We start from the raw sequence: 27,494 nt of genomic DNA on the forward strand, positions 1-27,494 counted from the left end.
TTTTACTCAGCCATACTGGACCACCTCACGGTTTGACACCCCTGAATTAGGGTTTAGGGTAGGGGTGTCCCAAGGATCCCGGATTGCACTAGCCGTTTGGATATGACGGTGCTCGCGGGTGCAAGCCTCATATGCTAAACGCATTGTAATTGGCTGTTTCGGAGTAGTCAGTGCTTTGCATAGCAATTCATTGATATAGCTTACCGCTGGTAGGGAGTGTTTGGCTGCCACACGAAGTGAGAGGTTTTGGAAAGTGTACGAAGGTTTGATGTAGGGTCTCAAAAGAAGAATACCGTGGTTGTGTTATTATTTTAAAAGAGGTATAGACCAAAGATAAAATACAAGACAGCCAAAATGCTTTGCCATGTTACCCGTCCGGATTCGGTGGTTATGGAAGTGGAAGTTGATTCGAAGGCGAATGGTGAAGACTGTCTGAATAAGGTGGATACTGATTTTAATTATTATTTTTGTTATTTTTCTGTTTTCGGGTTGTTGTTTATACATTATTTGTAGGTTATAGATACATTTGTCGAATTACAGTGAAAATTGTCCTGCAAGTGCACATTTTATGTGGATTAAATCGCAACACTTTGTCAGCATGAACGTGTTTTTTGTTGCCGAGATGAGAAATCCACATTTAGATGTTCAAAGTTCCTGTTTATTGTTAGATTTTCTGTCGTCAGCGTCAGTTCTCTCTAAACAGCATTGTCTGTCACTGGATATGTATGCTACATTGCCACACACAGCGATACAAATGTACTTCCTCAATCGTGCAACAATGTTGCTTTGTTTGGAAACAAGTTGGCTACATTTTCCGTAACAAAGAAAGAGCCTACAATTTTGAGTTATGGCACAATTCAACTCATGATGATTGTGAGTTGGTGATTTTCGAAATGAGTATGAAGGTGCCATCTGAGGGAGTTGCTTCCTGGTAGTCTAGTCGCGAGGAAAGTATATGGCTTTGTCAAGCAAAGGTTACTTCAGTTCATGTTGGTCCCTGTGCATGCTTAGCAATGTTGTGTAGCTTCAATGGGTGTTCTCACGAAAATAGTCTACTGTTGACTTAATCAACCTTGAATATCCAATAGTAGTCTACCACACTGCTATAATCTGGTTTTAGATTTCATAAATACTAAAGTCGTTACATCAATTATCATGTGCACAAAACGTTATGGTGCCAATGATGTAGGCCTTGTCATCAATCCGTAAACATGTGCATTTGTCAGAGGGCATAATCGTTGTCTTCTAATGAGGTCTAAATCAAATCTAAGCTCCTATCTCATATGCACAGCGGGTTGACATGTCCTTTGAGTCGGTATAGTTATCTCACCCTCGGTCCCCTCTGGATTTCGGCTACTCTTGATGTTACATAACTCCGTTCCTTCCTGCTGCTGGTGAGAGGCGCGTGGGATGCGCTCGTGATGAAGTTTATTACCGCGGGAAAAATATCCACATTTATTTCCCGTTTACTGCCTGAATATTGATGTATGGCAATAAACAAACATGCTAAACTCTCTCATATTTTCTTGAAGATGCTCCGTAAGCTTCTCGGCCTACACAAACTGCGGTTAGGCAACTTTGGCGTTTATTTTTGGTTTTACTTTGGTTTTTACGTGTTTTTGGGGGGTTTCTCCATAACTGACTTCTTCCTCTTTTATTCCAAAGGTGTGTAGGAAGTTAGGAATCATAGAGGTGGACTACTTTGGCCTGCAGTTCTCGGGCAGTAAGGGAGAGAACCTGTGGCTCAACCTGAGGAACAGAATCTGTCAGCAGATGGACAATCTGACTCCCTGCCGACTCAGGCTTAGAGTCAAGTTCTTTGTGGAACCACATCTCATACTCCAGGAACAGACTAGGTATGGATGTTATGTATATCTCACACAGACAAAATTCAACACCACATCATGAGCAAACATGCATATTTAACCATCTCATTACAATTGTCATTCTCTTCCATCCCTGCATCATCTTGTTAAAATGAAAAAAGGAGAGAAACAACCTGGGCACGTTACTTACTAAATATTCATATTACAACATAATCTCTAACTCAACAGTTAGTTGTGACTTCCTGATTTGGCTGTACAGTGAAACGGCCTACAGTAACCCCACAGCACACAGGGTTACTACAGGTCATTGTGGAGCCAAGCAGAGCAGGGCAGGAGGCAGTAAGGAAATATGATCTCTGTAGAGGTTCCAGACTCCTTTACTGCTGCCCCAGGGTCCCTCTGCCTGCTGAAAGCTACACAGCCCTCCTCCAGACATCCCATGCTGGCTCTCATTCAAACGAATGAAGAAGTGTGTTCACTTTGGTTTCTTTTGTCTTTTGTATACTTTTTCTCATTCAGAAGTGTCCTTATTAACACTTTTGTTGATGTGCTTTTGCCTTGGTTTCTTTTGTTTTGGCTTTTTACAGTCTCAAGGGCACATCTCACAGTTGTGACTTTGTTTAGATGTTAAAAGTGCTTTTTACTACAAACTCTGAAGAAATGTATGAGTTGAAAGAACCAAAAAAAACTTGTTTTCATAGTTTTTTCAGACACCAATGTAAGAGGATTTATATAGTGTCGTTTTCTCATATAGTATGCTCACTAATCTCTGTGTTCTGTCAGCCTTATTTTACAAATCATTCTTCCTCTCTTACACAAAGACTAATATAAATCAACCAGTGAAGAAATTGCCCAGTCTTCTAAAAAACTTGTTGAAACGTATCTCTAGCGAAAGGCCTGACACACCGACTTCAGGCTGATGGATAACAGGACCTTTGGAGTCTAGTTTAGTTCTCTCCTCCCAGCCCTTTAGAGGTCCTCTAGTTAGAAGTCTCCATACAACACATCCTGACACGCTTGATCCTGACTGAATCTTAGGCTGCATTGCTAATGGGACCCTATTCCCTATAGGGGCCCTGTTCATAAATAGTGCACTATATTGGGAATAGGGTGCCATTTGGGGGGGACATGCTGCTTTTTGACTGTAACACCAGTGTTACACTAGTGTATACACCCTTGTGTTATACTAGGGAAATTGTTTCCATAACTAGGGCTGACAGTGAGGACTTGTGAAGAGTAGAATTAACAACCTCGGTGTAATCAAAAGTTGCTTTGTGGGTTAAAGTTCGGTGAGCCATTGTTATTTAAATGCAGGCTGAAAAGTACCAGTTGCCTGACTTTGGCCCCAGGTGAGAGCAGGTCCGCTGGAGCCATGGCCGAGTGAGATACGGGTGCCGGACCGCGTAGATAGAAACTGTAATGTCTGAGCCTTTTGGGTAAAACACTGGTTTAAATCCTGTATGTAAAAAGGTGTGATGCATCCGCACTAAAAAATATGTTGTAAATCCTGTATGGAAATGCACCAGCAGAGAATCTCAACTCAGAGCTTCTCTTTTGATGTTATTAATAGGGTGCTCTGCTCTCATTGCTAACCCCACCCCCTACAGTAAAGTTTTGCATGTAGCATTCACGTTGGTATCATCAGATATCTTTCCACAGCTGTGAGACAGATACTGTATCATTAAAAGTAGATTCTAACCCCAGTCAGTCTGCCAGGGAAGGCATCTGATAACATGCTGTTAGAGGAGAGGGAGTTGTGTGGGACTGAGCCCCTGAGCTTCTTAGCTCCTCTCGCTCACTCTCCAGGCAAGGTCGGCCAGTAACTGTTCATTAAACTGAGATCTATCCCTCTTGCCCCCCCTCCCAGCTGTCTCTGTCTGGACTATAAGTACACACTACAACTCCCTCCCCCTGGCTTGGAGGGCAAGTCCTTTTTCCTTTCATTGTCTGTCTTTGAGGATTTTTCAAATTTGATTTGTCTTTATTTAACTAGGCAAGTCAGTTAAGAACAAATTCTTATTTTCAATGACAGCCTAGGAACAGTGGGTTAACTGCCTAGTGCAGGGGCAGAACAACAGATTTTTACCTTGTCTTTCGATCTTGCAACCTTTCGGTTACAAGTCCAACACTCTAACCACTCGGCTACCTGCCGCCCCAATGGACTTTGTGTGTCTTTAAGACTGGATAGCGTGCCTGTGCAGTTAAGGGGAAGAAAAGGGGAGTTGACCAGGGGGGTAAGGGGAGTTGACCAGGGGAGCTAAGGGGTGAGGAAGCTAAAAAGCAGTCTTTCTGAGGACAGTTTTAGGATGCGCACACACATCGCACCAAATGTCCATCTGCCATTCGGCATGGTGTGTTTTTAGGGACCATCCGCCGGTAAGCGCTTGGCTGATGACATTTTCGTGCGACTCTACATATAGAATCGTTTTTCCAATTACGTCTGGTACTCTGTTCAGTGGCGCTAAGTACTCTCGGCCAGAAAACACTATTGGTGTGTCTGCTATTGGGTCCTGACGTCCTCCATGGCAGTTCATCCACTGCTGACCTCTGGCAGATTAGAAGGGTCTTTAACAGATGGCGAGGAGAGAGGGTGTGTGTGTGGAGCTGGGGACAAGGGGAAAGGGGGAGATAAAGACGTGGGGGGGGGGTGTATAGAGGGAGGGGATGGTAATGTGTGAGTCTTAATTAAAAGTAGCAAAGGTTTTGCGCACACACAGACACACACAGTTGTGGTGGGTAGAGCTCGGCTCAACAATTTTATTTTTTGGCCCGCACGCTGTCACTACCAGATGTAGAATAATTTAAAGTGGTTGAGGATGGGGCCCCATCTCTCGCTCTCTCTCTCTCTCTCTCTGGATGGTGTTCAAGACAATGAAGACCAGATTTTCAGATAGGAAAGAAGGGGCCATTTTGACTTCCTCTGCATCTTTCTCTAGAGAACAGGCCTGTGTGAACCAGTGTGGTGATCTCAACTCATGGAAACTCTCCACACTCATGATGTATATTTCTGTTAGCATGCTGTGTGCTCTCTACTCTCTCTGTTCTAGTGGTGGTATTTGTGACTCAGTGGTTACTGGAAGGTCATGTCTCTCTGTGGTGAAAACAGGTCTTTGTTCCCTCTGTGTGTGTGACAGGGAGCGAGATGAGCAACAGTGATATGGGAGGCCGGCAGGGTTCCCTTAAAGCCTTCTGCTTGCTTCGGTTCAGCTGGCGTAAAGGCTACATTTTGGTGTGCATCAACAGCCGTAAAAACTCTTAACGTCACAATGTCGTCATATGCCTTAACCCTCTTTGTGCTTTCACATTTCCCCTCGTTGGGCTACTGCTGCGTCCCTCTGCCCGTCACACAGACCACAAACTGACAGGCTTGCAGGCAGAAATAGATACAAAACGCATAAGTTGGTACTCATAGTGAGGGCAGAACATCTTAGTAAGTAGATGTGAAATGCTTACTTACAAGCCATTAACCAACAATGCAGTTTTAACAAAATACAACAACAAAAAAGTATGAGAAATGAATAACAAATGATTAAAGAGCAGCAGTAAAATAACAATAGCGGGGCTATATACAGGGGGTACCAGTACAGAGTCAATGTGCGGGGGCACTGGTATTGAGGTAATATGTACATGTAGGCAAAGTTATTAAAGTGACTATGTATAGATGATAACAGAGTAGCAGCAGCGTTCCAGAGGTAAGGGCAATGCAAATAGTCTGGATAGCCATTTGATTAGCTGTTCAGGAGTCTTATGGCTTGGGGGTAGAAGCTATTTAGGAGCCTCTTGGACCTAGACTTGGCGCTCTGGTAACCCTTACTGTGCGGTAGCAGAGAGAACAGTCTCTGACTAGTGTCCCTCTATCTCTGATCTGCATGTGTTTTAGTCTCCATTTGAATCCATTGGCTGATAGCTTCAAGTGTTACACTGTCAGAAGGTGCATGAGAGAGAGACCACTGAATAGTTTACTAGTGAGGGACACCTCTTAGAAACTAAAATAAACCAATGGAACGTGCTCAAACTAATATCCACCAATAAAACAGAGTGTTCTTGGCAAGTAACAGTGCTGGGTGGTGACCTGACCCAGGGGCCAGAGGATTTTCCTGCATCGTAGAGCACACACACTACTAAAACGTAATGTCCTGGTACAGGAAAACCTGTGGGTAGTGACAGGTGTGTGTGTGCGAAATGTCCTTAGTGGGTACAGACAGACAAGCTTGGCCCCTCAGAGTGCCAGTACACACACACACGCCTCTTTCTCTCGCCCTCTTTCAGCCCGGTTACATAACATATGGTGGACTCGGCACACATACAATTAAAATAAAAAACTGCTTACATAAGCTTGGCCATTTACAGAATCTTCACTAAATCCTGCTGCTATCCCATTATCCTTGAATAGTTAAAAAACATTTTTTTTAACCATGCCAGACATGGGGATTATTAACTGTGAGGTTGAGTGTTAGAGACATCAGCTAGTCTGCGTTTACTGTTTTACAGTTGACTATTTAGGCATCCCATGTTTTCTGTGTTATAATAGACGAGGAGTAAAACCCTAAGGTGCAGCAAGCCACTCCCAGGAAACGGTGATCCATTGTAAGGTTTAACCTGTGTCTGTATGTGTGTAGGGGTCTAAAGAGATTCAGTAACACTCGCACATTCCCACATTTAAAGCTTTCTATAAATACACACACACGGCTCTCGTCTGTAGCACTGGCTCAATTTGGTCGGATTTCTGCAGTTCCTCTTGTCCTCCCAACATCAAACAAAACCCCCCATCCTAATCCTGTAGCTTTGAGATCCCAGCATCTCTCAGCTCCGCTCTGCCCTGGTAGCTTTTGAAACACCCTACCTGGTGTTTGACCATGGCTTGAGGCAGCCTTGTGTGTGTGTACACTGCACTGACCAGATATGGGCAGTTGAATATCTACTTCTGCATTTGGTGGGTATTTCCAGGGAAGTAGTAGACTTCCTATTTGTTTTAGAAGCTGTTTGCTCAAATCACAACCATGTCCCTTTTTTATGAAACTTCCTGACATTTCTATTGGTTCAGAGATTGAGTTGGCAATGTCAGTTCTGTTCTAATTGTTCTAATTATATGGTTGAAACTTGTCCTCCTCAATGAATAGTGTACTATCTGCATCATTACCCCTCACTAGCCTGGAGGTAGTGTGTTCCATGCTTGTCTAAATAAACATGTTTTCCCCTTGTTGTGCAGTGTTTTAGAATTCTGATCAGGTCAACAGTTGGTCAGGGGGTTAGCTATCCAGAGGGCACAACTTTTAACAGACCTCATCTGCCATGAATGAGAAAAGGAATGTTTTTAGTGCCTTTCCCATAGAAAGAGAATCTCTTGAAGGGACTTGGAGCCCCTAACCATAGCAATTTGACTGGTCAATTCAGCTAATGCTGGGTTCAGAATGGAAGGAAATACTTAAAGGGGCAGTGCAGTTAATGTAATTTCCTTTTTTCTGTTATGAAATAATCTGAAATTGTGAAAATGATGATAATGCATATTTGGAGTTCTATTAAAAAAATTACACACAAAGTGATTTTATTAGACAAAGTGATTAAAAAAATGGTCGTACGCTAAGACTGCATGGGAGCTTTAATAGGTCTTCAGTTTTTAAATTGGATTTTGTGTTTTGTTTTTGAATGGCGGCAGCATGCGTTCTTATGGTTGCGTTACAAGTTGATGGGATGCATTGCCTCTAAGAACTCCGTTAATTGAGTCAAGGTCTTGTTGATTTGATTTGTTACTGTATCTGTCTGCTGTCCACGTTAATCTAATGTGAATTTCGTTATCATAGAGAGGGGATGGAGGAGGAATTGCTAAAAAGTTTGATAGTGTTTTTATTTGGGTGCAAATGCAGGTCGTCAGATGTTTTTCTGCTTTGCAACCCAACTCCAACAGTTTTGATGTCCTCCCCCTAAACCTGAGGAGAGCAGTTTGTATTATCCAGATCTGACAACTCCAGATGTCTTTGCCAAAAGTGTCTGTCTTTACATGTTTGCTGAAGCAGAACGTTCTAGATATTTTCACCACCAGGCAAATGTTTTTCACTGACGTTAAGACCATTCGTGTTGTCACAGCATTGCAGCCAGTAGGATTAGTTGGGGAGACAAGATGGTTGTCCCTGTCCTCCACCCAGACTTGTTTAACTTTCCTTTTAAGTTCTCTGAACTCAAGTAGCCTTCCCTCATATCTGATTTGAACCCATAATATTAGTCCCTAGCCAGGAAGAATGGCTGTGGCGGTCTCGTGGCTTGTGTGACTCCTGCCCAAAGCGCCCTGGCTCAGCCTGGGTTATTTTTAATTACCCTTCTACAATCCGTTAATCTGGAACACTCTCTCCCCTTAACCAGAGGGCGATTTAGCTTCTTTGTTCACCTCAAAATGGCAGTTGTTGGATTCATGAGTTCACTCGGCCCAGAACTAAATGATTCTCTTGTTTTATTTAGTGTTTTGTTTCCCCACTTTTTAAAAAACATTTTTATTGCTCTCATTCCGTTGGTTAAACTATTTGATTAACATCCTTGTTGTGATGTTTCCATTGAGAGACTGTAAAACTAGTCCCTGAACTGGGGTTACTAGAGTTCGTTGACTGGAAGTTACCTCTAGAACACAGCTCTGGGCTGTGTTATTTGTTACTTCTACAAACCACATTGTTTAGAGCCTGGCCCTGTGAGCTCTGAAACTGACACTTCTCATTGGCTGACACGGTGCAGTAACTAGGCAGAGGTTTATCATTTCATTTCACAGGGACTTTTTATTCTTCTGGAGACAGAGCTCTGTGACTAATGTGTTCTCTCTTACTACTGAGAGAAGTCAAGTTGAAACAATTATTTTACAGGCCTGGATGGTAAGAAGAACAAAGACAGTTTCACCAAATTGCCCTATAATTTGTGATCGGCTTCTTTTCAGAACGTTTACTCTGAAATAAGTTTATTAAAAACAGTTAGCCATGTGAACAAGCAGCAGCTTACAGTGGCACTCCAGTCCCCTGTTCTCCTCATTTTAACACTTGATTTACTTTTTTTTAAAGGCACATCTCAGTAGGTGGTCCAGGTATGTCATGACATGACACAAGTGGGTGGTGGGGGGGGTGGGGTCTGCCTTTCCTCTTTCGTTCTGTAATGTTCCTTGAGCGTGGGGGGGGGGGCTGATGACAGCCCAGATTCCCATCCGACACACTCCTTGAATGCCGTACTCGGAGTTTGCACTTGGGATATTGCTTTTCAACAGTAAAGGTTTTTTTTAAATCACTGGAGGAAAAAGTAAAGACAGGATTTCAGGAAAAGAGATTTTAATACACACAAAAAAAGAGATGAGTGTGTGAAATGCACAACATTTGGGGAAATCCTTTAAGTTAACTTTGACAATCTAAAACTCCACAGTGCTGCTCTCTCTAAAACAGTAGAAATGTCACTAATAAACCCAGAACTAAGTCAGTAATCCCTCTTCTCCTCCTGCATCTTTCATCTGTCACAGAAAGGGAGTAATGATCCATATTCCTCCCAGCTACGGCCGTGCCAGGCTACGGTGCACTTTAATTGAATTATTCCAGCTATGTAATGAAGTGTTTAACATTCCAGCAGGAGAACAGATGACTTTGTTGGAGCACCCACTGTCATCTATTGCCCGCTGTGTGTGAACAGTAAATCTACCATGCGGTCCCTTGGTCTGAGAGCAGCCGTTCCGTGCCCCCGTTTTCTTTCCCTTCATCAAGATGACTGTAGTGAATGTCTTAAGAGGCTTTATTCTTCCCAGTTGTATTTAAACTTGGCTGGTGGGGGGGGTCAAGGATTTTCTTCTCCTATATTAGATTCCCTACAGGCTTAATGAGAGACCCCCTGCTGTTTTGTCTGTCTGTGGCCTTCTCCCTGGACAGACAGTGGGCAGTGGTGTGGAAATGTGTCTGGGTAGGGACCAGTATGTTGTGTGTGTGTGTGTGTGTGGGCAGGGTAGTGACTGGTATGGTATTGGCAGTCTGGGCACCTTTGGACTGTAATGCTTCTCTGTCCTGATGCAGCCTGGCGTTTCTGCCCTCCAGCCGCTGTTGGAGTTAAAGTTAGAGCCGTGAGCTTGTCTGCACCGGTCACCATTCTGCACAGTGGATAGTCAGACCAGTTTACAACCCCTCCACAGTCCACATCAAAGCACTAGGGGAGAGGGGGAGACACTCACCCTGCTGCCCTGGATGTCTACCTCCATAACGGGCTGCTGCTTCCAGAGCCTCCCTCCTTGTCCCTGCTCTTTGTCTCCCAGTGGGGTGTGCTATAGGGCCTGACAGGGGCAGACCCCTGATAGAGGAGCTCCCACATAGCCAGGAGCCAGGCTCAGGACACCTACTAACCCCCCCCCCTTCCCCTGGCTGGGCAGTCTGGAGTCAGCAGACCCACAGACAGTTGTGAGGTCAAGCAGGGATGGATGAGAAATCATGTGTGCTTCAACGACCTGGAAGAGCCAAGAAAAAGCATGTGGGGAGTTTACTCCCATATTTCTTACGCCTGTATTCTCCTCCTAAAGGAAGTGGACAAGTGCACACTAAGGGCAGAAGGGTAGAGAATTGGGATGCAATGTTACACTCTGTACAGACTTTGCACAGGCTAGACTGTTGAGGGGTCAAGCAGGGATAGATGAGAAATCCATGTGTGCATCAACGACCAGGAAGAGCCAGGAAGAAATAAAGAGTAGGAAGGAAATCATTACAGTACTCTGTGCACACTGGTTCCTGTACAGTATATTACCTCATGTAGGCCATGACCTTGTAAACACCCACCTAGTATTGCACTTCTTACTACGAGGAATGTTCCAGATACTGTATACACCCAAACATGGTAACCTAGCCCATGTTTTAAGCCCAGATTAAACCACTCCAGAGCGCAGCATTAGATGGGGGGGGGGGGGGGGTGATAAAGGAGGGGTCCTTTTGAATTTCCACTGGGTGGTGAGGGAGAGCAGCCAGGCCAGGAGGGCCTGTGGCCTATAGTAACCCCCAGGTAGTCACAGCCCTTTGTTTCCAACTGGCCAGGTAGCAGTCTACTGATCACTGTGCTGCTGCTGCTGGACCTAACACAATAGAGGAAACAGACAGCCATGTGTACTGTTCCAGCTAGGGAAAGGGGGCCAGGGCTGGGACTGTCTGGAATAGATCTACTTGGGCCGGTTTGTTTAACACCATCTCAAACGATTGTTTATTATGCCCCTAGAGCTACTATTGTTTAGATCCCCTTTATTGTATGGTAATATTCCTCTCAATTCTTGTCCTGAAGTGATTCTTCTTCTTTTGTGTATCTGTTCCCTGCTAAAGCCAAGGGGTTTAGAGGAGGCAGGAAGACTGAGTGCCAACCAAGCTATGTTCCCATGCCCCCTCTCCTGCCCATAAGGCACTGGGGGCAGGATGAGACCAGTCAACACTACATCTCTTTTAAAGGTTCACTGTCACACATTCTTACTCGGTGGGAGTGCTATTTTCCATTGCTTTGTGTTATGGATGTTGTGTAGTTCTGTGTTATTCATTTGTACAGATTGCCTCTGGTGGTGGTATGCCTGGTTATGTTATGTTTTACAGTACTGTAAAACTTCAATTAAATGCAGAGACTCATAGCTGTCTGTCACGTTTAATAGCCGGGCAACGGCACACATTTCAGCAAATTAACACCTGTTTCAAATATACGCCGGGTCTAAATGAATTGTTTACGAGGTTTGGTTTCGATTTGTTATATTACATAATTTAGTAATGAGTTGAAAACATTATGGCAATCAGTTTTTATCAGGGGTGAAACCTTCACTGGGGCGGGGGGGACATGTCATGCCCCCCACATTCTGAAATTTCATTTTGACCCCCCCCCCCCCACACAGTTTTATAATTGGAATGTGATACAAAACAAGGCACTGGTGTGCTTTAGGACCATGCTGCTGCCTCGGAGCGGTAGGGTAGGCTGTTTATCCCCCCCCCCCACTACTTCTAAAACCAAACTGCTAACCATTGGCTGCTTATAGCTGATACCTGCTAGTTAACTGGCAAGCACAAAAAGTCAACAACTTCGGGAATACAGACCACCAGAAATGGGGAAATTGCTATTCTTTCAAGTGGAAGTTGGCATGCCTCCATTTTAAAAAAAAATAATAATTACAATTTTTTATTTTTTTTTTAAACGAAGATACAAATAAATGTGACAGTGTGTAAATGATAACGCATTGGTGCAGGGAACTAAGATATTTATTGAAATGCTGGAAGTGAAGGCTGGGATTAAATTAACTACGCAAGTGAACAAAAACTGTGTGGATCAAGGAAATGGACACCTGGCTCAAATAGAAGCCTGTCTCTAAGTGCCTGTTGTGTTCAGTGATTTAAGCAAATAAAGGCCCGGGCTATTGAAGTTTTACGGTATGTGTGAAAAAAACAATAAGGGAGTCTGGTCTGGTTCACTCCAGTTGAATTCATCCCATCTGAGAGGGAGGGAGGCAGGGTTACCTGACTGGCTTGTGCTAGTTTTCAGTTTAGTTCTGAGACTAGGCCACTCTAGTTCACCCTCCTTTTGATGGGAGAGAATGAGTCCTCTGTCACTGCCTCTGTCATATTAGTAGTTATTGTTTAACCCAGGGTTTCCAAAACTCAGGGAAACCCTGGTTTTACCAACCATAAATACAGTCCAGGAGAATAGGCTTTTCCTGTTGACAGTGTTATCATGTCACATAGGTCAGATGGACCTTGACCTTGAACTTCTAATCATTCACGACATCTCTGAAACTAATAAACAAGAAACAAAGCTTTGGGTGAAAACAATGAAAGCCTCCTTGACTCTGGTTGTTTTGTATTTGGCTCGCCGCAGCCCAGTGTTCTGCACACAGATCTACAAAGTCTTCCTTGTTGTTTTATCACATTTTCCTCCATAGCCCCTCCCTCCACACTTTGAATTTGCCATAATAACAAGTGTTTACCGACAATCGGGAAGGGCCCTTACCTTGCCAAAAGAACAAGATTACAACGTTGTGTTGTCATTACATTGATTTAGCCCGGTCTTTGTGGGCTTGTGTTGGTATTTAATGGGAAAACATGAGCCAGGCAGAAGTATGGAGGGAAAGAGTGAGGGATGCCTATGCTAAATGGTGCTATCGTACCCAGACCCCACAGTGTTACATCACAACAGCAGTAGCAACCTGGCTGCTTATCGTGCCGCAGCACACCACTGGGGTTAGTGAATAGGCAGGCAATGCAGAAGGTGTACAAGGCTAGCTGCTGCTCCTCTGAACACTATGATAATGGCTATAGAGCTCTGTGTGTGTACACTGCACTCTGCCACCATGATGAGAGCTATGGAGCAATTAGAACACACGGACTGTGTCACTGGGTTAAAAGTCAAGCCACGTCACACACTGACTGGGAACCGCTTTCACTAATGAGCTACTCTGTGTCTGTAACCCAACCTCTAACCACCTGCTCCATTCTGTGTCTCTCTCTGATCTACCAACCATCACCTGTTTGGTTCCAGGCCCTATCTACCCCCTCTCCTCCCCAATCATCACCTGTTCCAGTCCATGTCTAACAGCTCCTCCCCCTCTCTCTTCCCTCCACCAGGCATGTGTTCTTCATGCATGTCAAGGAGGACCTCCACAGTGGCCACCTGAGGATGTGTTCAGAGCAGGCTGAGGTGCTGAGTGCCCTACTGGCCCAGGCTGAGTTCAGAGACTACAACCAGAACACTGCCAAATACTGCTACTCTGAGCTGTGTGGGAGCGAACCCTGCCCGGCAACAGTCGACAGGTAAGGGCAGGGGACACCTGGGGATATGTTAGACGATGAGTGTAGACTGGACACACGCACGCGCACACACACACCCCTCTGTGGTGTGTTTAAAAAAGGATTTGAGTTTGAGCCTTAATGCTAATTGGTTGGAGTTTGCAGGACATGAATTCACTGTTGGAATTTTGAAAGCAAAGCTGCCCTTGACAAGGTTGCCGGCTGGCATGGTTGGGTAGGTTACTTTCTAAATGTAATCCATTAGTTACCTGTCCAAAATTGTAGTCAGTAATGTAACTTTTGGATTACCCCGACTCAGTAATGTAATCTGATTACATTCGGTTACTTTTAGATTACTTTCCTCTTGAGAGGTATTAGAAGAAGACAAAAATGTATGTTACCAATTGCAAGATAAATCTATGTAAAAGTTTACATAGCTGGCCATAAATGGATGTTACATTTTACTTAATGGGTTGGTTATGTAGGCCTCTTCTAACCCATCACTTTCTACTACATAAAGTAATACGATTAAATTATATCTTTAGATTAAAAACCAAAGTCTATCAGAATTCCAGTCATTCCAATAAATGTTATACTCCTTGATCTTTAAGAATAGGATTTATAGAAGTATAGATTAGCCAAATTGTTTTACCTGAGCATAACCCCAAAACTAAGGATTTAGCCAGCCCTACTGTGTTGTTTAGGATTTTGTTGTAATGGAGGACTGATGCTGTGCTCATGGAATGGCATGCTTTGAGCACTACTGAAAAGTTATATTTACATGTGAAAAACAAATGCCATATGCTGCATTTGCTATAGGCCTGCTTACCTTTTTTGTTGGTGAACTCTATCTTGATAATATGCAGCTGTTTTAAAGGGCAAATTCACAGATGAAACAATAACAAAACGGTTGCCCGCCTCTGTTTTTGTAAAAAGCTGAGGAATGGGCCTGGAGAAATGTAACCACTGTCAGATAAATAAACAGAGCTATGGAATCAAGGACTGACCATCCATGACATCAACATTATAGTTTTAACCATGGTATGAGGCTATACAGTGTTTATTTACATTTACAATGTTTACAAATATTGGAGAAAAACAAGCTTGTTTTGGGTTCTCATGGAGTGTGACAGTTGAATTAAGCTCATGAGGCATTTATAAGTTATATTCTTCAACAATTGATGGATATATGTATGTATGTATGCATGTATGTACAGTTGAAGTCGGAAGTTTACATACACTTACGTTGGAGTCATTAAAACTCGTTTTTCAACCACTCCACAAATTTCTTGTTAACAAACTATAGTTTTGGCAAGTCGGTTAGGACATCTACTTTGTGCATGACAGAAGTAATTTTTCCAACAATTGTTTACAGACAGATTATTTCACTTATAATTCACTGCATCACAATTCCAGTGGGTCTGAAGTTTGGTGTGTCGTCATAGTGGTCTCTGACGCATGTTTTTAAGGAACAAACTTAAACATGCGCCTTTAATGCTGATTTGAATGTCATTGAGTAAACAGAAGTGTCAGATTGTTTTCCGCAAACATCCTTTCTGAATTTAAAAGTAATCATCTAGTTTTTCAAAAGTATCTGTAATCTGATTACAATATTTTAGCTGGTAACGGATTAAAGTTACCGTTATTTTTGTAATCCCTTACATGTAATCCGTTACTCCCCAATCCTGCCGGCTGGCTTAGTGAACAGATATGGTAGACCGTAATGTTATGGTAGGCGTATGATATGGAAGTATCAAAATCCAGCTGGACCAAGTGCCAGATGTGGGTGTTAATGATTCATCCAACATCAGTCAGACATCTAGTCAGGCGCTTCAAAGAGAAATTCCCAATGTTTAAAATTAATCCAAAAACATATTTATACCTTTAATCATTTATGACCATAATTTACATGAAATAAACTTCTGTTGCGTTGGCCAGACTTGGGTACCCAAGCTGTGTACCTATTGTGCTCAATTCAGTGTAAAAGACTATAATTTACTACACCCTAACCCCTGATTTGCTCCAAGCCGTAACCTTGCCTTCTGCTTTTTGGATATGAACCAGTCAGTCGTGTGCAGCTGACATAAACATTTGTGCCATGAGAACCTGGTATGAGTTACACTGGCAATGCAGACAGCAGCACAGTTTGGAAATCCAACACTCAGACATACAAACAAAGCATTCTGTTTAGTGAGTCTGCCAGATCAGATGCAGTAGGGATGTTCTCTTGATAAGTGTGTGAACTGGACCATTTTCCTGTCAAAATGTAACCAGTACTTTTGGGTGTCAGTGAAAATGTATGGAGTAAAATGTACATAAATCTCTTTAGAAATATAGTAAAGTACAGAAAAAAAATGACTTAAGTACTTTACACAACTGGATAACACCACAACTCAGAGGGGTTGAGTTAAACGTGTAAGTAACATTTTGTTTGGACCCTGTGTGCGATTGGCCAATAAAGTGATCTTTAATTTGTATCTTAAACAACACGTGCTCACAAGGTTCCCTCTACAGAAAGAAAGCACACCCTCCCATGTTGTCTCCATGCGCCCACTTGTTTTTCACCAGCAGAGGTAGGTTTGCAATTGGAACAACAAAGTTTGACCCACATGATGTCACCCAGCATGACATGAGCAACAGACGGAGGAAACTTGGGTTGTGTCTGAAATGGCTCCCTATAGCTAGCTAGTGTCCAAAATAGCACACTATTTCCCCCATAGGCTCTGGTCAACAGAAGTGCACTAGATGGGGAAAAGGGTGCCATTTTGGACGCAAACTGGATAACACATGGTCACAATGTTCCCTCTACAGAGACACACCCCTCCCGTGTTCCTACCATGCAGCCACTTGTTTTTCTTAGTCATGAACCAAACCTGTTCAGGCATTGAACTGAACACCTAAGGGACAATTAGAGCTACAGTAGCAGGTTTGCGTTTTAGCCGGTTAAATGTCTTACATATTCCTGAAACACTCTAAATCAAAACTTGAAATAGGAATAATATTTAATTTGACTTGACCCATTCCTTTAAACAGCCATAAAAACCAGGACTATAACTAGGTGTTAAACAACTAATCCTTTCTGTGAAACTAAACCTAAAAGCGCAGTCAACGCTCACATCAGTTTCGTTTTCTACCACCAACCCATAAAGCCCACAATAGACAAGTCTCTCTCTCGCAGAACCATGCCAGGGAGTAGCACAGCAGCTCGTTGACTGGTTAAATCAACAGTTTGAGAAGCAGCATTTTGGGTGCAGGCCAATCTAAACTAGGCACTGTTTGTGCTAGGTCAGAGGATGGATCTATCACTGTGTTTACACACTCTAGGGGACACACACTAGGATCCCACCTGAGATCATAATTGGAGGGTAAATGCTGATGTCAATGTACTGGGTTAGTCAGGCTTATATGGACATGATGCTCTCTTGTTAGTGTGTTTTCAAAATTATAATAGCCAATTTGGTGATTTTATTCAGCTCTGTTTTTAGTAATTGGCGAAAGCATATTTCTATTGCACTATGGGTAATTTTATGGAAGTTCTCGCTCCGCCTAATCAACCTTATGTTTTGGGATGATAACACAGTACAGATATTGGTTGTGTCATGTCATAATTTTAGCATAGCTGTAAATGTTAAGATTGGAAACAGCTTTCCAATGCCTGAGGAAAAAATGTAATGCATATCATTCTACCATATTGAAGCAATTACTGCTGGAAAATATAGTCACTTTTGTGACAGTTTCAGAACAGCAAAGCTGTCTGTAAAGGAAAAGTATTGACGTTTTCCATTGACAGGACAGACATCAGTGCATCAGTAGCTGTATGAGTAATGTTCATATGAACTGAGGAAGTAAAGGCTTAGTCCATGAGTAATGTTAACTCAACAATGGCTCACTTCATACTCTAATTCACACTGCACATATAGTGAGGAGAGAACTACTAGCAACGCAAGCAGAGGCTCACATTACATTATAGTAATTGATTCCCTTATTATTTGATCAGATTAGGGGGATGATGGGTTTATATTAGAAAATCTGCTCTCTGGGTGACAGACTGACTGCTCAGGCAGCACCCAGCAGTCTGTTGTTCAGCTGTGTGAAGATTTCTGTACTGTTTTCTCACAGCCCTCACAGGAAATAAATACAGAATATTAACTATTTGAAGCATGGTGGCTCTGTGTAAGTCTTTGAAGCAATGAGGCTCTGGATGTGAACCAGTAGTGACACTGCTGTCTCTCTCTATCCATCACTTCACAGTATCATCTCTAAGCACAAGGCGTTGGAGGGTCAGAGCCTGGGGTCAGTGGAGTACCAGGCCCTGCAGCTGGTGTCCAGTTTGGAGCACTACGGGGTGGAGTGGCACTGGGCCAGGGACGCAGAGGCACAGAGGCTGGCCATAGGTGTGGGCCCAGAGGGCATCACTGTCTGTAAAGAGGACTTCAGCCTGGTCAACAGGTAAATGAAGGGTCTTCAGGCTACTTAACCAACTGCTCCATCTCTTGTGCAGTCAGCTCAAACATAATATAGACTAAAGTCTGTACTGTACTTTACTGAAATGTCCATATCTATGAAGTGTAATGTCCACCTGATTTATCCCACAATCTTTACCTTCGAGGAAATCTCTTATTGTTCTGAGATTGTCATCATGGAACTGAAATCCTGTAATATTACACAGTATTGCAAATTGTTGTTGTACAACATTGTGTAATGTTACAGGATTTTACTTTAAAGAATAGTTTCCACCTTCAACTTTTCTTTATCCATTCTAGGATCAGCTATCCCATAATCCAAATAGCCACCCAGTCAGGGAAGAGTGTTTACCTGACGGTGATCAAGGATACCAGCGATAGTGTGGTTCTGCTATTCAAGCTAATCAGCAACCGGGCTGCCAGCGGACTGTACCGGGCCATCACAGAGACGCATGCCTTCTACAGGTGAGGGGACAGGAGAGGATCCACTTGCGGGGAGCCAAAACACAGTCATGCAGTCCAATTATACAGTGCACTCCACATATAGTCATCATAATTGTGCAGTTAGATTTGATCACCAAGTGATCCAAGGCATTATTGATCAAATGTTCCATGATGAAACCTTTTAGGGACTGGCTTCTCCGCTAACTATTTAGTAGGGTTGAAAGGAGTGCTTCTGAGTATAGTATAGAGCCACAAACACTGACAACCACCCACGGGCTGCACTGTCATGCTAATGTATTGACAACATGTTTATTTACACTACCAACTGGAGCGTCCTCTCTAAATGGTATTCTGTCACTTATTCAGCCGACTTTACGGCCCTCAGAATACACAACGCTCCTACAGCACTTTAGCGTTCTACTGCCTTGGGGGGCAGCTAACCAGTCAAGCATTTTACTTCCCCATTGAGGGAACCTGACCTATCAGGACTTCTAAATCACTTTCACTCAACATTTTGCTCTGTTTAACATGGCGTGCTGCTCGCTGAATATGCATCTTGAACTGCAGTTGTACACATTCACTGAGACTATGCTATGGTCCGTTTGTTGAAGCCACTATATACCAATTCCTTTTACATGTTCTTGGTCTGAAGGGATTGGTAAAGCCATAGACTGTAATGGTGTTGATATTAATGAAAAAGTGCTTTATTCTTCCTGGAAAAATGAAGGTCAGCCATTTAAATTAGCCTACTGCAGAGCAATGAGATTGTTCACAGCTGGGTTATAATAGTCACAAAGATTACCTCTCTAGTGTGTGTGTGTGTGTGTGGGGGGGTTCAGAATTTTTCACCATGTCTTCCCCAGGTTGTGCAGATGGGCTTGTACTTGAGATTAATGTAGTAACTGTTTCTGGATCAGATTTAGAGGATTTCTAGTCCTTTACTGCTATTAAACATGATCAATCCCATGTATAGTATGAGTCAAAGTGGAGAATTGAGAAATCAATTGATAAAAAAAAATTGTCCAACATTCAATTGACCGATTTAAAAATATATATATAAATAAATAATAATAATTAGATTGACTTCTTGGTTAATAACGTCTCGCTTTCTCCTCCAGGTGTGACACGGTGACCAGCGCGGTGATGATGCAGTACAGCCGTGACTTCAAGGGCCACCTGGCGTCTCTCTTCCTCAATGAGAACATCAACCTGGGCAAGAAGTACGTCTTCGACATCCGACGCACCTCCAAGGAGGTATACGACTACGCACGCCGGGCACTCTACAACGCCGGCATCGTGGACCTGGTGGCACGTGCTGCGGGGACGGGCGGCGAGAGGACGCCATCGGGGCACAGTCCCCTTCGTGGCCAGGGGGAGGGGATGGGGGAGGACTGTGGCAGCTGCCAGCAGAGCAGGGCACTGCTGGAGAGACTAGAGAAGCTCAGAGAGGCTCTGCTGTGTATGCTGTGCTGTGAGGAGGAGATAGACGCAGCCTTCTGCCCCTGTGGACACATGGTATGCTGCCAGACCTGCGCCAACCAACTACCGGTGAGGAGACTGAGACGAAAGTGAATGCTTGTAAATGATTGAATGTTGTGCATGTTGGTTTTGGTCAAATTGAGAAACAACTACTAGTCAATGAACACTAACCTATGCACAGATTTTAAAAAAATAGTTTTTGGTCAACTCAACATTTGGATGCCACCACTACCATCTACCCCCAGAATACGAAAGCTGTCTCGCTAGGTTTAATGTCTTCCTTTTCTGGTAGTCCTTGGCACAACACAACAAGCACACTCTAGGGTCCTAGCTGTGTAATACCATGAGTGGCAGAGCACAGATTCAAGGAGAATACTTGACTTTTCTCCTGAGTCACTATCCCTCTGAGCAGTAACCTCTCTTTCTCTCATATCCATTTTATGACTTTTAAAAACCGATCCAGTATTTTGCTCATGTATGGGTTCAGCTCACCTGATTGGCCCTCCCACTAATCTCCTAAATTTAGCTTGAACTGCCGTCGCAGATGGTGAATTAGCGGCTGTGGATTAAAGCTGCCGGCAGCAGCCCAGCAAATGTCTATTCCACTAAATCCACAGGGAAATGTGTAGTTTTGTGTGGCTGGACCCAAACACAGTGAGAGGAGAGAACTGACACGCAGGGAGAACATTCCGGGGAGAAAAAAATCATTCCAACATGGCCGCCCCCATAGCCTTTTCTGAAAAGTGTATCGTGGATAATTCCATCTAGTGGTCCCGGGTTGGTTAACAGGCTTTCACACGGCTATAATACAATTGACTGGTTAAATTAAATTGGAGTGTTATTCCACTACTCTTCACTGTCACTGACAGACTGGTTAGTATAATTAGTCTGTTCTGGATGTCTTAAATATGATTCTGAGACTCTGGCTGCCTGGTCCATTCTGCAGCCCAGGGCTTGTGGTGGGTATTTATGCTTTTATGGAATGAGTGTGACTCACACGTGAACAACCAAAACACTGTAAATGCCAGTGGCTGCTGAGGGGAGGACGGCTCATAATATTGGCGTAAATGGAATGGTATCAAATACATGGTTTCGTGTGGTTTATTCCATTCACTCCATTCCAGCCATTCCACTCCATTCCAGCCATTACTCTGAGCCGTCCTCCCCTCAACAGCTTCCACTGGTAAATAGTGTGGTGTGTGAACCCTTTGAAGCGGTGTGTGAACCCTTTGAAGCGGTGTGTGGATCTACATTGTGCAGTACTTGTTGCACACAGTGGTCCAAAGACCGTAGTAACAGTGCCATTGCTTTAACAAACCACTGACAGCCATGTCTTCACGTTCTTTGATATATTTGACCTGTTCCATATCTGTAACTTAACAAGTGACAGCTAGTCTTGTGTTGACATTCAATTATCTCTCCCCAGTTGTGTCCGGTGTGTCGATCTGAGGTGGAACACGTGCAGCATGTCTACCTGCCCACCTGCACCAGTCTCCTAAACCTCAGCAACACCTCCCACGACGACGATAGCAGCCCCGTCCACAGAGCTATAAGTGGGCTAGCATATACCTGCCACACCAAGGACCACTCCAATAGCAACACCAACAACCACCACGACTCCAACAAGATCTACCAGACTGAGACATAAACCACTCCACTAATTCCAGACTGTGTCCCAAATAGCACCCTGGCACCCTACATAGTGCTGTCCACAGTAATGCACTAATTAGGGAATATGGTGCCATTCCAGACACAGTCCAGTCCCAACACCACGGTTTCTGCTTCTGTTTGTTTGTTTATCACCTTACCATTCTGACAGTGGTATTTTTCCACTGTCGATATTTATTTTTTTAAACCAATGATGGATTTGTGATTTTGAATTTCCACCCCTCCATTTTAATTTTAGGGTTATTGCCTATTATATTTTCTTAATTGAACTGCAGCTGTTGATTTGATCAGCAGTAGCGGTGGGATCTGATTTATTTCATTTGGATTGTGCTTTTGTTTGTTTTTTTGCTCCATATCCGTGTACAGAATGTGAATTATCTATTGGGCTCATAACCTGCAACGCTTGTACAATATGAGGGAATTCTGTGTTTTAGGAGAATAGTAGGCAACGTACATAATCGTTCAGTTGTTTTATAAGTATATTTGCATTTTTTAAGTTTCTTCGTTTTAAGCTTTCAGAATCTCATTTAATGGTTCTAATGGAGTGAAATGCATTTTTTTTGTTCTGTTTCCATGCCAATGAGAAGTTATTTGGGGGTTGGAATCTGGCCCTGGTACAGCACTGCATTCTGATTTTAGAGAAGCATTGTCCCAAAAGGCACCCTATTCCCTATGTACAGTAGTGCACCACTTTTGACCAGTAGTGCACTTTGCAGGGAAGGGGTGCAATTTGGGATGTAGCCAAGGGGAAGTCTTGACGATAAGCCCGGTATTAATGTGTATATGAGTGACAGGGTTCTGGAACCAAACCAGAACTCTGACAGGGAAAGATAATGGTTGAATCTCCTAGTTCATTCCCAATGGGTCATATAAAGTAACTCCACTCTTGTGAAAAAATACCAGATTCATACAGAACTCTATGGGCTCCAGCCATTCAGCATTCTATCCCATAACAGAACCTTCACAAATGGAGGCCCCAAAATAAGATGCTCCCTGTATTCTTTTGCTCAATAAGTGATCTGTGATTATTTATTAGTAAGGCTGTTTTTTTTTAACCTGATCCCAGATCGACTTGTGTTGTTTAACTAACCCAGATTGTAGGAGTTAGCTATACAGCACAAACAGTTCTGGGACCAGGCTACTGTTTTTCAGCCTCTACTGTGTAGCGGTGTGTGTGTCCTTCCTCAACTTCTGTTCTATGTGGTCAACTAGGGAGTTCCTTATGATTTTATTATTAAAGGGTACTAGTCGATCTGTCAGTGCAATACGAGCTGCTTTTTGAGTTTTTTTTGGGGGGGGGGGTGGAAGAATGAATACACTGTCACTTTACCAAGGAAACTTCCCCAGTGTTTTATCCATAGGGTTTTGCCTTAATGTAGCAACACTGGCTTGCGTCTCAAGTAGCACCCTATTCCCTATGCAGTGCACTACTTTTGACCAGAGCCCATAGCACTCTGGTTGAAATTAGTGCACTGTTTAGGAATAGGGTGCCATTTGAGACAACGACATTGTGTTTTGATATGCATTCTTTCTTTGCACAGACTTTCTTCGTTTTAAAGATGAGGAATATGTTGTCTTTATTGCTGACACCATTTGGCACATAGTCACTGCAGGGGATTGATTATTTGATCACTTTGTTCAAGTAGGATTTGTTTCTGTTTTCTGAAGCAAAAACTATGCTCTGCAAATGTAGAAAGAACTGTCTTTTTATATTGTATTTCTTTGAACTAGAAAAGTATTAATAAAGTTTTTTTTTTTTTTTTAAACAAGCATGTGTTCATTGATTTGATTGGCTTTGGCTGTTCAAGTTACCCCCTTTCACCCCTTCTCAATTCTCAATGGGGACAGTCACAACTGAAAGGTCAGATAAAGATATGGGGTTAGATGACTGAGCGTCTCGTTACTAAAGATTGATGGAGGCTCATAGGGTTAAAAGTTAATGCTTGGCCTGGTATGCCAGCTCATTTAATGAATGCTTTTGTTGCCTGTCATTTTAAGTAGTAAATCCATTATGGTTTCTGTGTACTGATCTTGTATCAGAATGCATGTGTTCAAATTGCACTAACGGTACAGTGCAATTAGTATTGATTCATTTTAGGATAAGTTTGCTTCACTGTGATAATAGTTTGAAGATCGAGGGGAGGTGACACCATAGACCATTGCAGAGTATTGATCCCTATCTGTGTACACACGCCACACACAGTCAGACAAAATCAATGCTGTTAGATTCCAAGGGCACTGGTGACTGCTGGAACAGAGGGGAGGGTTCAGGAAGACTGAGGTGATTGCTGCTCATCGACAGAGAACCCCTAAACCTTTCTTTACCAAAAGCCTTAAACTTGCTGCCTTTCTGTCACACAGAAAATGGTGCCTTTATTTCGCCACCTGAATGTCTAGTGAGTCGACAGCTTTAAAGGCACAATCTGCAATATTTACAGCTATTCAATGGTCCTTTTCAATTAATGATTTATAAATGCCCATTTTGATTCTTGAAGAATATGACTTCAAACCAAGTGGTGGGGCTGAAAAAACATTTGGCTACCAAACGAATTGCAGATTATGGCTTTAACCCTGATCTTCCTCAGTACAAGCAACATATTGTTAGTCTACAGTGGCTTGCGAAAGTATTCATCCCCTTGGCATTTTTCCTATTTTGTTACCTTACAACCTGGAATTAAAATAGATTTTTTTAGGGGTTTGTATCATTTGATTTACCCAACAAGCCAACAAGAAATAAGACAATAAAACAGAACTTGAGCGTGCATAACTTTTTAGCCCCCCCCAAAGTCAATACTTTGTAGAGCCACCTTTTGCAATTACAGCTGCAAGTCTCTTGGGGTATGTCTCTATAAGCTTGGCACATCTAGCCACTGGGATTTTTGCCCATTCTTCAAAGCAAAACTGCTCTAGCTCCTTCAAGTTGGATGGGTTCCGCTGGTGTACAGCAATCTTGAAGTCATACCACAGATTGGCTTGAGGTCTGGGCTTTGACTAGGCCATTCCAATACATTTAAATGTTTCCCCTTAAACCACTCAAGTTTTTCTTTAGCAGTATGCTTAGGGTCATTGTCTTGCTGGAAGGTGAACCTCTGTCCCAGTCTCAAATCTCTGGAAGACTGAAATAGGTTTCCCTCAAGAATTTTCCTGTATTTAGCGCCATCCATCATTCCTTCAATTCAGACCAGTTTCCCAGTCCCTGCCGATGAAAACATCCCCACTGTGGGGATGGTGTTCTCGGGGTGATGAGAGGTGTTGGGTTGCGCCAGACATAGCGTTTTCCTTGATGGCCAAAAATCTATGTTTTAATCTCATCTGACCAGAGTACCTTCTTCCATATGTTTGGGGAGTCTTCCACATGCCATTTGGCGAACACCAAACGTGTTTGCTAATTTTCTTTAATCAATGGCTTTTTTCTGGCCACTCTTCTGTAAAGCCCAGCTCTGTGCCGTGTATGACTTAAAGTGGTCCTATGGACAGATACTCCAATCTCCGCTGTGGAGCTTTGCAGCTCCTTCAGGGTTATCTTTGGTCTCTTTGTTGCCTCTCTGATTAATGCCCTCATTGCCTGATCTGTGAGTTTTGGTGGGCAGCCCTCTCTTGGTAGGTTTGTTGTGGTGCCATATCTTTTCAATTTTTAAAAATAATGGATGTAATGGTGCTCCGTGGGATGTTCAGTTTCGGATATTTTTTTATAACCCAACCCTGATCTGTACTTCTCCACAACTATGTCCCTGACCTGTTTGGAGAGCTCCTTGGTCTTCATAGTGCCGCTTGCTTGGTGGTGCCCCTTGCTTAGTGATGTTGCAGACTCTGGGGCCTTTCAGAACAGATGTGTATTTCTACTGAGATCATGTGACATTTCATGTGACACTTAGATTGCACACAGGTGGACTTTATTTAACTAATTATGTGACTTCTGAAGTTAATTGGTTGCACCAGATCTTATTTAGGGGCTTTATAGCAAAGGGGGTGAATACTTATGCATGCACCACTTTTACATTTTTTTTATTATTATTATTTTTTAAACAAGTTATTTTTTAAATTTCACTTCACCAATTTGGACTATTTTGTGTATGTCCATTACATGAAATCCAAATAAAAATCAATTTAAATTAGAGGTTGTAATGAAACAAAAACACCAAAGGGGGTGAATACTTTTGTAAGGCACTGTATATGGAGATAAATAGGAGGCAACATAGTGTTGGTCTATATGGAGATAAATAGGAGGCAACATAGTGTTGGTCTATATGGAGATAAATAGGAGGCAACATAGTGTTGGTCTATATGGAGATAAATAGGAGGCAACATAGTGTTGGTCTATATGGAGATAAATAGGAGGCAACATAGTGTTGGTCTTTATGGAGATAAATAGGAGGCAACATAGTGTTGGTTTATATGGAGATAAATAGGAGGCAACATAGTGTTGGTCTATATGGAGATAAATAGGAGGCAACATAGTGTTGGTCTTTATGGAGATAAATAGGAGGCAACATAGTGTTGGTTTATATGGAGATAAATAGGAGGCAACATAGTGTTGGTCTATATGGAGGCAACATAGTGTTGGTCTATATGGAGATAAATAGGAGGCAACATAGTGTTGGTCTTTATGGAGATAAATAGGAGGCAACACTATGTTGGACTATATGGAGATAAATAGGAGGCAACATAGTGTTGGTCTATATGGAGATCAACAGAATGCAACATAGTGTTGGTCTTTGACTTTTGTTGTGCAGTTTCCACTGTCCAGCCGTGGGGCCAGAGGCAGCCAGTAACCCAGATGGGAGTAGAAACATAAAAGTAGGCCACTTAGGGTTTTCTGCTCTGTTGCACTGCAACAGCATATATACCTAGCTGTCATATGGTCAAAAGCACACAGGCAAAATGTATTAGTCATATGTCAGAAAAGAATGTGCAACTGTATCAAGCTTACGGGGATTATGTGTGGAAATGAAGATATATAATGTATGACAAAAGTATATAAATAGTAACTTTAACACAGAGAGAACAGGAGGGAGAGGTTAACACAGAGAGAACAGGAGGGAGAGGTTAATACAGAGAGAACAGGAGGGAGAGGTTAATATAGAGAGAACAGGAGGGAGAGGTTAATACAGAGAGAACAGGAGGGAGAGGTTAATACAGAGAGAACAGGAGGGAGAGGTTAATACAGAGAGAACAGGAGGGAGAGGTTAATATAGAGAGAACAGGAGGGAGAGGTTAATATAGAGAGAACAGGAGGGAGAGGTTAATACAGAGAGAACAGGAGGGAGAGGTTAATATAGAGAGAACAGGAGGGAGAGGTTAATATAGAGAGAACAGGAGGGAGAGGTTAATACAGAGAACAGGAGGAAGAGGTTAATACAGAGAGAACAGGAGGGAGAGGTTAATATAGAGAGAACAGGAGGGAGAGGTTAATACAGAGAGAACAGGAGGGAGAGGTTAACACAGAGAGAACAGGAGGGAGAGGTTAATACAGAGACAACAGGAGGGAGAGGTTAATACAGAGAGAACAGGAGGGAGAGGTTAATACAGAGAGAACAGGAGGGAGAGGTTAATACAGAGAGAACAGGAGGGAGAGGTTAATACAGAGAGAACAGGAGGGAGAGGTTAATACAGAGAGAACAGGAGGGAGAGGTTAATACAGAGAGAACAGGAGGGAGAGGTTAATACAGAGAGAACAGGAGGGAGAGGTTAACACAGAGAGAACAGGAGGGAGAGGTTAATACAGAGAGAACAGGAGGGAGAGGTTAATACAGAGAGAACAGGAGGGAGAGGTTAATACAGAGAGAACAGGAGGGAGAGGTTAATACAGAGAGAACAGGAGGGAGAGGTTAATACAGAGAGAACAGGAGGGAGAGGTTAATACAGAGAGAACAGGA

General features: G+C 42.9%; 1 protein-coding gene across 1 annotated transcript; it reads left to right on the forward strand.

Moving 5' to 3' along the window:
• The first annotated feature begins 141 nt into the window (after positions 1–141).
• On the forward strand, positions 142–23,384 carry LOC106588809 (E3 ubiquitin-protein ligase MYLIP-A). Its single transcript, XM_014178251.2, has 7 exons — positions 142–441; positions 1,666–1,856; positions 13,403–13,588; positions 17,816–18,013; positions 18,328–18,492; positions 19,590–20,019; positions 21,377–23,384. Exons 1-7 carry the CDS (start codon positions 355–357, stop codon positions 21,596–21,598), a joined length of 1,479 nt encoding a protein of 492 aa, XP_014033726.1. The 5' UTR covers positions 142–354; the 3' UTR covers positions 21,599–23,384.
• The last annotated feature ends 4,110 nt before the right edge of the window (positions 23,385–27,494 follow it).

Source organism: Salmo salar, chromosome ssa27 (assembly GCF_905237065.1).
Source record: "Salmo salar chromosome ssa27, Ssal_v3.1, whole genome shotgun sequence".
In the NCBI taxonomy this organism is placed as follows: domain Eukaryota; kingdom Metazoa; phylum Chordata; class Actinopteri; order Salmoniformes; family Salmonidae; genus Salmo; species Salmo salar.